Source organism: Cannabis sativa, chromosome 8 (assembly GCF_029168945.1).
Source record: "Cannabis sativa cultivar Pink pepper isolate KNU-18-1 chromosome 8, ASM2916894v1, whole genome shotgun sequence".
Taxonomy (NCBI): Eukaryota; Viridiplantae; Streptophyta; class Magnoliopsida; order Rosales; family Cannabaceae; genus Cannabis; species Cannabis sativa.
Window position 1 is genome coordinate 20,563,386 of NC_083608.1, and position 16,998 is coordinate 20,580,383.

The 16,998-nt window shown below is 35.1% G+C and overlaps 2 protein-coding genes across 3 annotated transcripts; one reads left to right on the top strand and one right to left on the bottom strand.

The window, feature by feature from the left end:
* Positions 1-1,269: 1,269 nt before the first annotated feature.
* On the top strand, positions 1,270-6,395 carry LOC115699210 (DEAD-box ATP-dependent RNA helicase 37). Of its 2 annotated transcripts, none has more exons than XM_030626503.2 (7): positions 1,270-1,657; positions 2,029-2,921; positions 3,036-3,119; positions 3,440-3,682; positions 3,929-4,096; positions 4,208-4,321; positions 5,357-6,395. In XM_030626503.2, the coding sequence occupies exons 2-7, from the start codon at positions 2,178-2,180 to the stop codon at positions 5,846-5,848; spliced, it is 1,845 nt and encodes a 614-aa protein (XP_030482363.1). In that variant the 5' UTR covers positions 1,270-1,657; positions 2,029-2,177; the 3' UTR covers positions 5,849-6,395. The 2 variants fall into 2 exon arrangements, with proteins under 2 accessions (XP_030482363.1, XP_030482364.1); XM_030626504.2 differs by having other exon boundaries at positions 1,365-1,517.
* Positions 6,396-12,119: 5,724 nt separating this feature from the next.
* LOC115699213 (protein WHAT'S THIS FACTOR 9, mitochondrial) lies at positions 12,120-14,975 on the bottom strand. Its single transcript, XM_030626508.2, has 2 exons — positions 13,140-14,975; positions 12,120-12,794 (listed from the first exon to the last, which is right to left on the bottom strand). The coding sequence occupies exon 1, from the start codon at positions 14,897-14,899 to the stop codon at positions 13,598-13,600; it is 1,302 nt and encodes a 433-aa protein (XP_030482368.1). The 5' UTR covers positions 14,900-14,975; the 3' UTR covers positions 12,120-12,794; positions 13,140-13,597.
* Between the last annotated feature and the right edge of the window lie 2,023 nt (positions 14,976-16,998).

Here is a 16,998-nt window from a genome sequence, read left to right on the forward strand (position 1 = left end):
ATTTAGGATGTTTAAACAACATACTTGTGAGTAGATCTAAGATCCTGGTAAAATAATTTCCAACACATACACCTAATCACGACCCTATCCAGTCTCCAACGCACACTAAGTCTAGAACGTTTGTATCACGCAATTAAAATGATGATACATTGAAGGAGATGAAATTAAACCCATTTCATCCAAATTATTCTTTAATCGCAATTTCAATAGAGTGGTGACATCAATGTTCAACAACTTCAATTAAGTGACTTTACAAATTTTATTCACAAAATTATTACCAACATGAACATTTTGAGAAGATGATACATAAAATGAGACTACGCTGATTATATAAGATCTCTAAGAATGGCAAAATAAGGGGAGTTAACATACACTGTACTATTTTCCCCCTAATTGAGTTTTTGACCTACCATATTTTTTGGTAAACATCAAAAAGGGAGTGTAAACGTTTTCAAGTTGACTAATTTGTGGCATAAATATTTAAGTTTAACTCTCGGCTACAAATAAGTATTAAATTTTATTTTTTAGCGATAATAATACTTAAATTATATTTTTACAATTTTCGTAACTACTACATATTATTTTTTATTAGTATATTAAAATAATTTTTTTTGAATAAAAATTTAATAAACTAAATTAATTAAAAATTATATCTTAATTTACAAGGTGCCGTTTGGTAACACTTTTGTTTTTTAATTTTTTAATCGTAAAATGAAAGTAAAATTTTTGTTTTTAAAAAATTTATTTTTAAAAAACAAAAATGCGTTCTCTAACCACTTTTGTTTTTCAATTTTAAAAACAGACAACAAAAGTGCGTTCTGTAAAGTTCATTTTCATTTTTATTTTTTGATTTTATTTAAGTTGGGTCAAGATCCGGGGTTGGATTCGGGTTCGGGTCAAAAGCCGGGTTCAGCGCCAAGGCCGTGAGGAGGGAATTTGGGTCCGGGTCTAGTTGTAATCCAAAAGATTAATTAAAAAAAAACTGTTTAAAAAAATATTGAAAGTGATTTTTTTTTTTTGTTTTTAAAATTTTGATTTCTAATTATAAAATTGAAAAGTAAAAACAGTTTTATAGAACATGTTTTTAAAAAATATTTTCACTTTTCTACTTTTAAAAACAAAAAATTGATTAAAAAAGTGTTACCAAACGCCACCTTAACACTTAATAATCATAGAACAAGAAATAAACGTTTTAAACATAGATTGGCGAATGAGAATACGCCAGCACTAATAACTTCTTCATAAGTTGTGGATTTTAATTGGAATTTCAAACAACCCAAAATATTGACGGCAGCGTCCAACTTCTCACGTACGCCGTTGCTTTTCAGATATTTTCTTTATTTATTATTTATTTTCATTACAAAAAATTATTTTCTTTCATTCTTTTTCTCTCCATCTCTCGTTTGGTTAAGGAGAAAAAAATAAAAAGGTAAAAGGAAAATATACACTTTGTGAAGAGAAAATTTCAATAATCTCAGATAGAGAGAGAAAAAGGAAATTACGAAGATCTAGTTGTGGTAGGTCAAACCGATTTCTACTCTGCGTGTCCGATCCAGCTTCTCCTTCTTTCTGAAAAAAAGATAGGCTTTTGCTGAATTTTAGGGTTTTTAATCTTCCATTTATCTTGCTACGCTCACGGATTTTATTTTATCTCAAGGTTTTGCCTCTATCTTTCTCTAAACTAGGGTTTGAAGCATGTTTATAATGCTTTGCATTTCTTTTAAACGCCGATTTCAATGCATGCTCGATATATGTACATCTCCAATCCAATCTAGTTTATGGAACTGAGTACCTTTTATTTATTTATTTTGCGTTGCTTGATTTTTAATTTTCTGAATTATTTTATTATAGGATTTGCTGTACTTTTGTGCATGATTTTGTTTTGGTGGTTAAATCAACAAGTTCTAGGTTTTGGCGGAATATGTTTAAGATCTTTGGTTGATTTTTCTTTAAGAGTTTGCATGTACTGTACTATTTTTCTTCCCTTTTCTTTATTGATTGATTGCAATCTTGTAATGTTTGAATCAGGGTTTTGATCGACTGAAGTTATTGAGCATAGGAACAAGATAATTTTCCTTTGAAGATTCGATTTTTGCTTTCGGGTGTTTAGTGCATTAGGATTTTTCATTTACATTGTTCGAGCATATCGTTTTGGAGAAGAAGGGGTATTTGTAGCGATGAGCACTTCATGGGCTGATTCTGTTGCTAACTCTCAATCTGAGAGTGCAGCTGCTGGTTCATTTGATAACAGTGCTCCCTCTCGTCCTTCAAGATCATCATATGTTCCACCACATCTTCGTAACAGACCAGCCTCATCTGATGCACCTGCTGTCTCAAATTCTGCTCCATCGCAAGCCGGCACTGGCTATGGTGTACCATCGACTGGGTCTCGCTGGAACGGTGGTCCGCGGCAGGATGTTGGGCGCCCTGGATATAGTTCCGGTGGTGGCTGGAACAGCAATAGAGGCAGAGGAGGGTCCGGGTGGGACCGTGGAAGGGAGCGTGAGGTAAATCCATTTGGAACCGAAGATGATGCAGCAGAACCTTCTTTTACCGAGCAAGAGAACACAGGAATCAACTTTGATGCTTATGAGGATATTCCAGTGGAGACAAGTGGGGGTAATGTGCCACCGCCTGTGAATACTTTTGCCGAAATAGATTTGGGGGATGCATTGAATAATAATATTCGGAGGTGCAAGTATGTGAAGCCAACTCCTGTTCAACGACATGCAATTCCCATTTCTCTAGCTGGGCGAGACTTAATGGCATGTGCTCAGACCGGATCTGGAAAGACGGCTGCATTTTGTTTCCCAATCATTAGTGGAATCATGCGGGAGTCTAATATTCAGAGGCCTCGTGGAACTCGTACTGCTTTTCCTTTTGCTCTTATTCTCTCCCCTACAAGGGAGTTATCTAGCCAGGTGAGATTCAGAATTGATACTTTAGGCTGTATTGTGTAAAATGGTTTTCCTATAAGAGCTGTCTTTCTTTCGCTGCTTAATATAGTTGCTATTTTTGTTGTATCTGTCTTGCAGATACATGACGAAGCTAAAAAGTTTTCATATCAAACTGGTGTCAGGGTTGTTGTTGCTTATGGAGGAGCACCAATAAATCAACAGGTTCTTAATTTTCTGATAACTTTATTAGTCTTTTTAGATGTTTTTAAATTTGACTCCAGGTGCATGATAAATTTATTATTGTTAACGTCTCAGTCATTTTATTCATATGGGAGTTTATACCACTGCTTCCCTCTTCTTCCTCTGTTGTGGATTTAATAGTCAGAAAAATGGAATAAAACCCTCATTATGTTATAACAAAAGTGGCATTTTCCACTTATTATGGTTTGTTTTCATTATATAGATGTATTTTGGGTGTGGGCTGTTTTGGCTGACTGATCAGTCTTTGCATCACTTATTGTTAATTCTGTTAATTTTTCCAGTTGCGAGAGCTTGAGAGAGGAGTTGATATTCTTGTTGCAACTCCTGGAAGATTGGTAGATTTGCTTGAGAGAGCTAGAGTGTCACTTCAGATGATCAAATATTTGGCTCTTGATGAGGCAGATCGGATGTTAGACATGGGTTTTGAACCTCAGATTAGAAAGATTGTAGAGCAGATGGACATGCCTCCACCTGGCATGCGTCAAACAATGCTATTCAGTGCTACATTTCCTAAAGAGATACAGGTTTGTCTTTATTTTACAATTAAAAAATTTGGTTTTTAGTACTGTAATCTATTCTTGTGACTGGATGATACTTGTGGTGTTAGCATTCTCGTCTGCTTTATATGTGTGTGATCAGGTGCTACCTTTTAAAGGATATGTACTCAGAGTTTGATCAAACAAACATTGATAGTACTACTACTAGTACTTCTGTTTTGAGGAATTTCAAACATCTAACTTTACAATATTTCAACATTGCTTGTTTTATAGAGAATGGCAGCTGACTTTCTTTCAAATTATATATTTTTGGCTGTTGGAAGAGTTGGTTCAAGTACTGATTTAATTGTCCAAAGAGTTGAATTTGTTCATGAAGCTGATAAGAGAAGTCATTTGATGGACCTTCTGCATGCTCAGAAGGAAAATGGAACCCATGGCAAGGTAATTTCAGAGACATAGTTTACATGTTTAAATCATGAATTGCTTATTGTTTATAATTTTTTGTGTGGCTAAATTAGCTTTTATTATTGATAATTGTGCCTTGAAATGCAGAACTCTTTGACTTTAGTTTTTGTTGAGACAAAGAAGGGAGCTGACGCATTAGAATACTGGTTGACTGGCTCTGGGTTTCCTGCTACAAGTATTCATGGTGATAGATCTCAACAGGTTAGTTAAAGTTGGTCCTCTCAAATCTAACAGTTTTTTTAGTTCTTCTTGGAGGTGTTTGTGATAATGTGTGCATTGCTTGATAATTGTTTTTGTCATTTGTCATTTTTTATACGCTAGTTTTAAGTAGTGCTCTGAGAATATAATATATGTTTTTATATATATATTTTTTAATTTAACCTATCCAATTTCGGGAATAGAATGTGAATATTGTGAAATACATACTTAAAAGATTGCTTAAGGATGAATCAGTTTGACATTTCAATTTTCTTCAACTCATATGATATAAAATGTTATATGGTGAAGTGAGTCAAATCAGCAAGGTTGATGACTTTTTATTATGGTGTTAGTAAAAAAAACGAGATTGGTTAGGTTGTAGTAGATGACAGAATTAAGATTGTATTAAGTAGGTCATTTGGTGTTTTGAGGAACATTTACATTGAAACACCTTAAAATAAGATTTAGAAAAGAACTGGATTGCAAACATTTACTTGCTGCAAAAAAGAAAAAGAGAAAAAAAATAATCTTTGGAAATGGAAGAAACACATCTGGAAAGATAACCAATTTTTGGAAAAGAAGGATCCATGAAAGATCTCAAAATTTCCTTTTTTTCCGGATGAAAGGAGGATCTGTAAAAAATTGATGGAATGGAAGAATAAGATTGTATGGAACCAAAAGAAAAAAGTAACATTGTTTTGATTGGAACTTGGGTAGGTGCAAGTGTGAACACATTTAACACAACACAAAATTGCACATAAAAGGAGGCTTGTGGAGTTTCTAACTTAGTTTGCCGTGCTCCCCACTCATAATGCCCGTCTTTCTTTATAAACTGAAAATGATATACCCTTCCACCTATAACTCAGTTTGCCGTGCTCCCCACTCATAATGCCTGTCTTTCTTTATAAATTGAAAATGGTATATGCTTCCACCTATAATATATATATTGTATGCATCCAACGTCTGCAATAGTGGAGTGACTGCAATTTTTTACCATAAAACTTTATTATGATCATTTAACCACATGTTTATATGCAGGAAAGAGAATATGCATTGAAGTCTTTTAAGAGTGGGAAAACACCAATATTAGTGGCGACAGATGTGGCAGCGCGTGGTCTTGATATTCCTCATGTTTCTCATGTTATAAACTTTGATCTTCCTAACGACATTGATGACTATGTTCATCGGATAGGGCGAACAGGCCGAGCTGGCAAATCAGGTCTAGCAACTGCTTTTTTCAACGAGAACAATGCATCATTGGCAAGGCCTCTTGCTGATTTGATGCAAGAAGCAAACCAAGAAGTGCCTGATTGGCTTACTCGTTATGCATCAAGGGCTTATGGTGGTGGTGGTGGTAGAAATCGCCGTGGTGGAGGTCGCTTTGGTGGTCGTGATTTCAGGAGGGACAGTTCTTACAATAGGGGTCAGGATTACTATGGTGGAGGTAATAGTGGTGGCGGTGGAGCTGGCGGTGGTTATGGTGGGGGTGGAGGTTATGGAGGTCCAGGAGTGAGCAGTGCTTGGGATTAGTCTCCTGCAACAGGGTTTCTCTAATTTTGTCTCAAGAGAATATATATTTTTTCTTCTTTCAGATTCAATGGAAATTTCTTTTTGTTTTTCTTTTTGTCAACCTGTTTAGTTGTGATCTTCTTGATTCTGATGTGGGGAATGCTATATCGAATCTGTGGGAAGGACCATAGGGAAGGCCTTGCCTGTAACCAGAGGTGTCATAGTAGGGCCAGGTTGATGGTGAAGAACTACTAACAATTTTGGTTATGGGATGGTTTTTGCGTGTTTTGTCCTTGTGAACATACATGTCTGGGAGAGACCGATAAATATCTTGTCACTTACTAACCCGGGCAACTTAGCAGAAAAGCTCAGTTAGAGTTAGGTACAATACATTCTACATATATAGTTTGTAGATGAGGCTGACGCTTTTTTTTTATAAATTTCTTATAGTTTTCCCATACCCAAACCCTCCCCTAAAAGCATAAGTTAAATGTATTCTGTTCTGTCCTGGATTATGTTACAACTCAAGTTTAGTTGGAAAACATCATTTTCATATGTTTTTTTTTTACTTCTATTTTTGCTCGGAGATTTATCCGTTATGGTTCGTTTGGTCATTTTATGTTTGTACAAGTTACTTTACAAAATTTTCCAGTTAATTTATGATGTTGTTTGATGCGAGTACTTTTGAACTTATCTTGATCTCTTGTTTTGTCAAATGTTTTTATGTAAATATGGTCTTGGCGGAAGAAAGTTCAGGTATTTGCACGTAATGGTTGAATTGTCAGAGCAAATTTGGCTAAAATATGTGCCTCAATATTCAGTATATCTGTATAGATACAACATTTTGAATATCAAATAATGATGTGCGGAACTTGTTTTGCTTCTGAATTACTTCTGTAGCTTCCATAAGTTCAAATTTAAAGCATCCTATGATAGGTTTGGACATAGAAGCAACCACATCACCACTAGAGTTGCAAAGAATAGCTCCAACACCATAACCATAAAAGTTATACATTTTATTACACTTCCACAAAGACGAATGTAGCGGGTTTCTTTGGACAAGAGACATGAACATATTTCAACTTTGGACTAATGGAGTTCAATTTCTTCAACTTCCATGTAGGTCATCAATATGAGAAGACTTGAAATTGGGACCTGTACAAGCCTCCTTCACTCACACTAGTTCTAAAACATAAATTACAATTGGGAGAAGAGAGAAAGGGAGAGAGAATTCTAGACAGATAGAGAGAGAGACTAAACTTGGTGTTGAGATCGTTTTGGTGTAGAGATGTTATGTCTATTTATACGCTTTGAAAGTTGTGGTAGTTGGATTGGAATTGAAGGCCAACTAACTTAACTGACATTTAAGTACAGAGGGATGCCGTAGAATTTTTCTATTAACTGGTTTTGTGAGCTAATTCTCAACATAAACAACTAAATTAGTAAAACAAACTAGTGATGAATGTATGATTCAAGTTTTATCTTGAATGCTTAGTAGGTTCAGATAGTGATGAAACTTGTCTCTGCAAACACACTTTGTGAATATGTCTGCAGGGTTGTCACGAGTACATATCTTCCTCACTTGAACCTACTTTGAGAGAACTACATCTCTGATGAAGTGTAATTTGATATCAATGTACTTTGACCTTTTATGAAAAATATGAGGTACAAAGCATTTGATTATCACAATGAGCTAATATGTCTTCTGAATTGAACTCCAACTCACTGCTCAAACCCTTTAGCCATAGTGCCTCCTTGATGACTTCATTTGCAGTCATATACTCAGCCTCTATAGAGGATAGGACCACAATTTTCTGTAGGTTAGATTTTCAACTAACACACTCTCCTAGAACTGTAAAAACATACCATGTACAACTCCTTGTGTCAATGTTGGATGTAAAATCTGAGTCAACAAAGCCAATAACTTCTTCTTTGTGTTGGCTTTCATTGTTGAACATCAGACCAGTGTTCAAAGTTCCTTTAATGTACCTCATGATCCACTTCAAAGCTTCCTAATGTTCAGATCTTGGATTTGAGATATATCTGCTAACCACACTCATGGCATTAACTAGATTAGGTCTAGTGCATACCATTGAGTACATCAAGCTTCCCATACAACTTGCATAAGGTATTTTACTCATCTTGTACCTCTCTACTTCAGTGGTTAGGGACTGGGATGCAGTGAGCATGAAATGTTGTGCAAGTGGAGTGGAGACTTCCTTGCATTTGTTCATGCCAAATTTGCACAACATCTTCTATAAGTAACCTTTATGAGACAAGGTTATTATGTTTGGTTTGGACCTTTTGATGTCAATTCCAAGAATTCTCTTGGCAGCCTCTGGTCTTTCATCTCAAACTCATTACTCAGTCTCACCTTCAGCTTATTTCTTTTTGATCTTTCTTTTCCAATGATCAAAATACCATCTACATACAACAACAAGTAAATATGATTGTTGAAATAAACACATCAATCATGATCACTTTTGTTGAATCCAATTTTGATCATATGATAGTAAAATCTCATGTTCCATTGCCTTAGAGCTTGCTTTAGGCCATATAGTGATTTCTTGAGCATGCACACCTCATCTGGATTTCCACTCTTAAACCCTTTAAGTAATTCCATGTACACCTTCTGTTCTAGTTCCTCATGTAAGAAAGCAGTTCTTACATCCATTTGGTCTATTACGAAATCAAACTTTTGCAACCTTAGCCACCATTGCCCTTATTGAAGTTTGCTTGACCATTGGTTAACAAATTTCATTGAAATCCACGCCTTCTTTATGTGTGAATCCCTTGGCAACTAGTCTTGCCTTGTACCTTGCTCCCTCAATTCCAAGAATGCCTTCCTTTTGTCTGAAAATCCATTTGTAGGATATCAACTTCTGTCCATCTGGTCTCTTAACCCTGATCCATGTCTTGTTCTTTAACAAGGAAACTTTCTCTTCTTCTATTGCTTGCAGCCATGCTGCAACATTTTTTCCACTTATTATTTTTTTTTTGATAGCAGGCTGGCTCTGAGCTATTAATGTCTTCATTAACAGCTAGTGCATAAGTAATAAAATCAGCATAGCCAAATCTTGTTGGGGGTCTGATCTCCCTCCTTTCTCTGTCTCTAGCTAACTGATAGTTGTTGAGGATGTCTTGTGCCTCATCTTCCTCAGCTGACTCATTTTCATTTAATTCTCTACGCATTGACATTTCTGCTTGATCCACCTTAAACTTAACATTCTCTTTCTAATTAGATTCATTGTCTCCAGATGTGGTTTTTGTTTTCATAGGCATCTCATCTTCCTTAAAAGTCACATCTCTGCTAATCATGCATTTTCTGTGTCCTTCAAGACATCAGACCTTGTGATCCTTGACCCCTTTAAGGTATCCAAGAAACATGCATTTATGTTCCCTAGGCTGTAGTTTATCTTGTCAGATATGCACATAAGTAGCGCATTCAAAAACTCTCAAATGGTCAAATTTTGGAGGCTTACCTATCCAAAGTTCCCGAGGTGTCATGAATTGATTTGCAACAGAAGGACATCTGTTGATCAAGTAACATGATGTGTTAAGTGCTTCTCCCCAGATTTTTCTTATCAAATCAGCACATACGAGCAAGCATCTCACTCTCTCAAGTAGTGTTTTGTTCATTCTTTCAGCCAAGCCATTTTGTTGGGGAGTCTTAATCACTGTCTTATGTCTCAAAAGCCCTTCTTTGGCACAAAATAGTTTGAATTCATCTAAACAGAATTCAAGCCCATTGTCTGTTCTTAGAACTTTGAGCTTGTTCCCTGTTTGATTCTCCAACAGCTTCCTCCATTCTAGAAAAGTGTTGACAGCTTGGTTCTTATTTTTCAACAGATGCACCCATACCTTCCCTCTAAAATCATCCTCTATGCTCATGAAATAGTAGGCTCTACCCATAGTGGGAATTCTAGATGGACCACATAGATATAAGTGAACATAGGCTAGTCTTTTTGTGGTAGTATGTTCTCCTTTGCTAAATTTAATCCTACAGGCCTTCCCTAAGACACATTCCTTACAAAATTCTAGATTTTGTTTCTACTTATCCTTGAACAACCCCTGTTTGTTAAGTTCTTCAAGCCCTCTTTAGCTTGCATGAGCTAATCTTAAGTGCCATAGTCTTGTTTGATTTGCACTTACTGTGTTAATAGCTGGTGCAACAGATCCAACTACTGTGTCTCCATCCAAGAAGTACAAACCAATACTCGACTTTCCTTGCATCAAGACCTGTGACCCTTGTCTTCTTCTCATCACACCATCATCCACATATACTTTGTATCCAAGTTTGTAAACATGCCTATGGATAACAAATTTCTCTTAAGTTCTAGGACAAATCAGACCTGGTGTAGGGTTCTGATTTGTCCATCATGAGTCTTAATCCTGACAGTACCAATCCCTTTGATGATGCACATTTTGTTGTTGCCTAGTAACACAGTACTATTGTGTTCTTCTGTAAGAGAACTCAACAAATTCTTATTTGGTGTCATATGAAATGAGCACCCTAAATTCATGATCCATTTTCTACTTGAGTGTCTGAACTGGATGCAATAAGAACTCCTGTAGATTCATAACCATGTGCAACATAAACCTCACCTTGGTTCTTGTTCTTGCCTTGATTGTTGTCTCTTCTCAACTTAGCCTTCAATGCCAAACATTCATCTCTGAAGTTCCCTTCTTTCTTGTAGTAATAATATTTTTTTCCTGAATTTCCTTTGGAATTTGAACCCCTGTAGAGTTCCTAGTGTTTGGCTTAGATTGATTCTTGTACCCATTTGAATTTTTGTTTCCCTTGTATTCTTTCTTGTGGTACTTTCCTTTGATAATCAATAATCCTTCTCCATTGCTCTCCCCTCTTTCATCACCTTTCTTTTAAATCTTTGCCATACAGAATTGTGTCCACAAAATGCTCATACATCTTTAGCAAAGAGCTGAGCAACATGATTACTTGGTCTTCATCCTCAATCTTGACTCCAAGATTATTGAGATCAAGGATGATTCTTTTAAACTCATCAAGATGTTTTTTGAGTTCTCTGGTTTCATCCATCCGAAGTGTGTATAGACTTTTCTTGACATACAACTTGTTTACTAGAGACTTCTTCATGTAGATTGATGACAACTTTTTCCACATATCAATTTCCTTTTCGACATTAGAAACCTCTCTCAACACTTCATCATCAAGACTTAGAAGAATAACACTGTGTGCCTTTGTCTTATCCCAGTTTTCTTCTTCTTGTCCTCTATGAGATTCATCATAGCTTCATTATCTAATGCCTCTGAGATCCCTGAATGAACCAAAAAAGATTTCATCTTTATTCTCCACAAGTTAAAGTCATTCGAGCCATTGAATTTGTCTACCTCAAATTTTATAGTAGCCATTACAAACTTGGTTCTTGGAAGTTGAATCTAATTCTTGAAAGTTTGAATGTAGTTTTTGAAGACTTTGAAAGCAGATCTTGAAGCCTTCAACTAGAACCTGTGCTTTGATACCATTTGATGTGAATTAGATTCACATTAAACTAGTTGTTATGATTAATAACAGCTCATAAGAATAAAAAATTCAAACTTTAGATCAGAATTAAAACTTTACACCAGAAAATGAATAAAAACAGAAGAGCTTGTCTGAAAATGCAATGGCAGCAAGAATGAATTCTTTATTGATTATTAGCACATTACAACCAGAGTTTTTGGAACTCTTTTACACTCATCAATGGTGCATCACACCAGTTACAATAGCCTTACCTAGGGTATCCTTGATCCGATACACAAGGAACCCGTACAACCCCCCTTTACTCACACTAGTTCTACGACAGAAATTACAATTAGGAGAAGAGAGAAAGGGAGAGAGAAACTAAACTTGGTGCTGAGATGATTTTGATGTAGAGCTGTTATGTCTATTTATAGGCTTTGAGAGTGCTGATAGTTGAATTGGAATTGGAGGCTAACTAACTTAATTGTCATTTAAGTACGGGAGTAGATTGAAAGCTGAAAAAGGGATGCTGCAACATTTTGCTATTAATTGGTTTTGTGAGCTAATTATCAACAAAAATATGTGTGGAAAAATTACGACTAATAGTGCAGAATCAAATCAATGAAACTTAAACAATCAAACAATTAGCGAAAACACAATTAACAAATCAAAGACAATAATCGGATAAAAAACAAAAGCAAACAGAGTAGATAAAACAAGAAACAATATATACAAAAAAAAAAAAGAAATCAATACCAAAATATATACTAGTTCACGTCCGATAAATCGGTGTGATCTATGGCTCTACTCAAGTTCTGAAACACCCTGAACCTTCTTTATTGATTGAGCAAGAACAACTACATTACAGTACAAACATATTCTCTATTGAGTTCTCTCAAAGTGTTTCAACTCTCACACTCTTACTCAAGAATCTTCTTCATCTATAGAAGATTCTTCTTACAAAATCCATACCCGAACTCTTTCTTTTCTCAGTACCTCTGTCTCTACCTCTCAGTCTCTTTCTCTCTCTAACTCTCAATCTCAATCTGAATCCTCTGTTGAAAAAGACAAGTCAAGGTGGCACTTATAGACTTAGGATAAAGATCTTAAAGTTTGTGGCTGCAACAATGGAAGTTGTTAAGTTAGTTAGACAATAACTAACTTAACAAACTCTCTTATGAGCAAGATCTCCATGTCATCATCCGTCTTAGTGCATCTGGGAACATATACGAGCTTTCAGGATCACAGACCAAAGACACTCGCTGAAGAGGCTTCCGAATAGGATAGAACCAGCTAGAGTCGACTATCCGGAACTATCTTCCAGGAAGAATAACTAGCTGTCCAAAACTCTTCTGGAGGAGGGCTAACTATTCTGAAGACTGAACCCGAAGTGGACATGATAGTCATCCAGGAACTTCCTTCTAGACTCAACTATCATTCTATAAAACTCCTTCTGGGATAGACAAATTAGCTGTCCGGGAACAACATCTTGGAAACACCTAACTTTCTAAGAACAACTTTTGAAAACTTTTTCATTTGGAGAAACTATACCACAATATGAGTAACACAAAAGCCCCAAGAGAAAATTGATTTCCTATATCTAAATCCTAACGAAAAATTGAGGGATGATCCCAAAATAAAGAAACAAAGAAATGAACTCCCTTCCCCATAACGAGATCAAATGAAATCTTAGAAGCAACAACCGAAATAAATAAAGATAAAGAATTCTACAAATTGACATGTGGTCTTGATAGATTGAGTGGTTGGTTTCCACTTGTAAAAATATAGATGGTCATTTAAATGCTGAAAAATGCATGTTGTGTAACAATTTACCGCATATTTTCAAGGTAGTCTCTTTTTCACGCATAAATAAAGTTGCCGTTTCCATCTTGAAATTTCCATAGAAGCACCAGAAACGATTCCAAAATCATTAATGGTTAAAATGAGTGATATAAGCGACCGAAATAGAAGTGAACTCATGAAACAGATCTTCCACAAGAAATTCTGTCAAAACGGGGCCTCTTTACCAAATGGAGCATGAAACTTGGCAATAAAAGACGATCATTGTTGTAAGCTCGTACAAATCTAACAATATTCACTGTATGTGGAAAGGAAAGCTTGAGCTGAATCATCAGCAAGATTGCCTGTAAGAACAAAACTAAGTTTTTTGAGGTCTTATACTTAAATTGATAGAAACAACCTAGTGTCACTTCTTTTTATAGGAAAAATTATCTGGGAAAGTTGATGATTATGAAGAGGAAAAAACTTTCTTGGTATCCCTGAAAGAAGTACTAAACTTCGTCAGAGTCTTCAAAGTCAGAAATGTCCTCAGAACCTTCACCTTCACCATCAACATCAACATCTTCCTCTTCTTCAGATTCTTCTAGCTCACTTTCAGTCTCCCCATTGTCAAGCATAATACCCACTTTTGGTAGAAGGATTTCACCTTTGCCTCTATAAAGCAAACCTGTTCTCATAACATGATAAAATTTCTCTCTAACACGAGTCAAGGGATGTTTGTTCACCAGTTTCCCTCTTTGGTACCCTTCTCTAAGAGAAACTGTTGTTGTTTTGCACTTCAAGGACAAGTAGAAAATCCCAGGGTACCTAGTGAAGATTCTTGTAAACTTATGAGGAAGATTTAACTCCTCTCTCATGCTTCTCAAATAGTTCCTCTTTGTCTTTTTGTGAAGAGTCACGCTCAAAATCTCATGTAGAAGCCCAACAACTCTTTTCTCCATTAAATCACTATTGGGATCAATATTCTTGGAATCCTCATAAGGAGAAATGTATGGTAATTTCTGAAACTCCTCCATCCACTCTCTAACCTTCTTCTGAGCTCCATAACCCCTTGGAAAACTCATGGGAAACGACAATGTCGTTTGACCTCTCTTAAATTGCCTATACTCATCCCCCACTTCACTATTCTCCTTACTCATTTCCAATGCTGAAACAGCTAAATCATCACGCCATTGCAAAAGCCTCAAGCAATTCAACCCATTTGAGGCCTTAATGAACCGAAAAAGATCTGGGTACTTAGGAACCATTAACTTCTCAAAATTATCAGGCAAACCCAGATCCCATTTGATCGGATACAAAGATTTAAGCGGTAAAGTTCTAGTTTTGGTCATCATAAGCAGTCTACAAAGCCTCTCAACGGCGTCGTTTTCATGAGCTTGGTGTATACTCTGTTCTTGTGAGTCTAACAACAGTGAAGTGTCCGTTAACTTAAAACAAGGCAAATTTGAGTATTGGGCGTGTGGAAATTCATGAAAGATTGTTGGGTACCTTCGCATGAACCGGAGAACAGGTACGGTGAGGCCTAGAAGCTTCTGCCAATCGGTAAAGGACTTGGCGGTGAGGAAGCCGGTGGGGGACCTTTTAATGGCATCTTTGAGAAGACAAGCGGCTTTGAGTTCGGTATCCTTGTCGATTATGTGGTCAAGGCTTCTGTTCTTGACCCATTTGAGGCGAACTTTGGATATGCCTCGCCATTGATGGAAATAGGGAGGAAGAAGATAAAGCTTGGTGGGTTCGTACGAGGGGTTTGAGATTAGGAACGAAAGTAAAGGGTTTCTCGGTTTGAGGTTCATCAATTTAGATTGAGTATTGGGACTTTGGGTTCAGAGACAGTAGAAAGAATGACAATTGAACCCTAATATCAGGGAACCAACGTTAAAATTATGATTCTACGCACCCCTTAATAGGAATGTGTTAATGCACCCCCTACTTGTTTTGACATCTAAAACAAATTTTAGTCTAATTTTTTTTTTTAGTTATAACTATTTAAGATATCTTACAAAATTTTGAGAAATTCGAAATAATTTACAGTATAGAAAACAATATTCAAACAGTCTATTTTACACGCGTATAAAATAAAATAGTCACGCGTGCAACACACTGTTTGAATGTATTTTTCGGCATGTTAAACTTTTCCGAATTTCTTAAAATTTTACAGGATGTCTTAAATAACCATAATTTACATGACCATGAAAAAATTTTGATTAAAAAATTATTTCGAATACTAAAACAGATAGAGATATATCGATATACACCTTTTAAGGGGGTGTATTATAGAATTTCCCTATAATTTATTCTTAAAAAGATTCGGGTGATTCTACAATGCACCCCGTTAAAAGGGATGTACTGATGCACCCTTAACTTGTTTCGGCATTCTGAAAAAAAATTTAGTCTAATTTTTTTTCTTATATTCATGTACGTTATAGCTATTTAAGATATCCTACAAAATTTTGAAGAATTCAGAATAATTTACAATATAGAAAACAATGTTCAAACAATCTATTTTACACGCGTATAAAATAAAATAGTCACGCGTGCAACACACAATTTGAGCATAGTTTTCGACGTGTTAAACTTTCTAAATTTTTTAAAATTTTGCAAGATGTCTTAAATAACTATAACGTACATGACCATGAGAAAAAATTTGACTAAAAATTATTTTCGATGTTAAAACAGATAGGGGTGCATCAATATATCTATTTTAAGGGAGTGTATTGTAGAATTTTCCAAAAGATTCTATGTTCAAGAAAAATCAAGAAAAATCAGATTGGATGGTTTTCTTACAAGTCACTCTTTTTACCAATATTTAACATTGGAAAATTCTACAATACACCCCTTTAAAATGGATACATTGATGCACCCTTATCTATTTAAACACCTGAAATAATTTTTTAATTAAATTTTTTCTCAAGGTTATGTATGTTATAGTTATTTAAGACATCCTGCAAAATTTTTAAAAAATTGGAAAAGTTTAACACGCCGAAAAATACATTCAAACAGTGTGTTGCACGCGTGACTATTTTATTTTATACGCGTGTAAAATAGACTGTTTGAATATTGTTTTCTATATTGTAAATTATTTTGAATTTCTCAAAATTTTGTAGGTTATCTTAAATAGCTATAACGTACATGAATATATAAAAAAAAATAAACTAAAAAATTCTTCTGGATGCCGAAACAAGTCAAGGGTGCATCAGTACATCCCTTCTAAGGGGGTGCATTGTAGAATCACCCTTTAACATTTATATTTGTCTTTCTTTTTATATTTTTATTTTAAATTTTTTCTATAATACTATTATAAAGTTTAGGAAAATTCTACAATGCACCCCCTTAAAATGGATATATTGATGCACCCCTATCTGTTTTAGCATCTGAAATAATTCTTTAGTAAATTTTTTTCTCATGGTCATGTACGTTATAGTTATTTAAGACATCCTGCAAAATTTTAAGAAATTTGAAAAAGTTTAACATGCCGAAAACTATGTTCAAACAGTGTGTTGCACGCGTGACTATTTCATTTTATACGCGTGTAAAATAGACTGTTTGAACATTATTTTCTATATTGTAAATTATTCCAAATTTTTCAAAATTTTGTAGGATATCTTAAATAGCTATAACGTACATGAATATGAAAAAAAAAATTAGACTAAAAAATTTTTCTGGATGCCGAAACAAGTTAAGAGTGCATCAGTACATCCCTTTTAAAATGGTGCATTGTAGAATCACCCTAAAGTTTATTAATTACGGTTGAGAATAGAATTTGTTAGTATCAGTCAAAAAAATGGTAGTTAGTTATTTTCAATTGCTTTTGTTAGTATGATTAACTATTATTGTAACTGATGTTTTTCTGTATTCAGTTGTATATATACACTGACTTATTTATCAGTGAAGT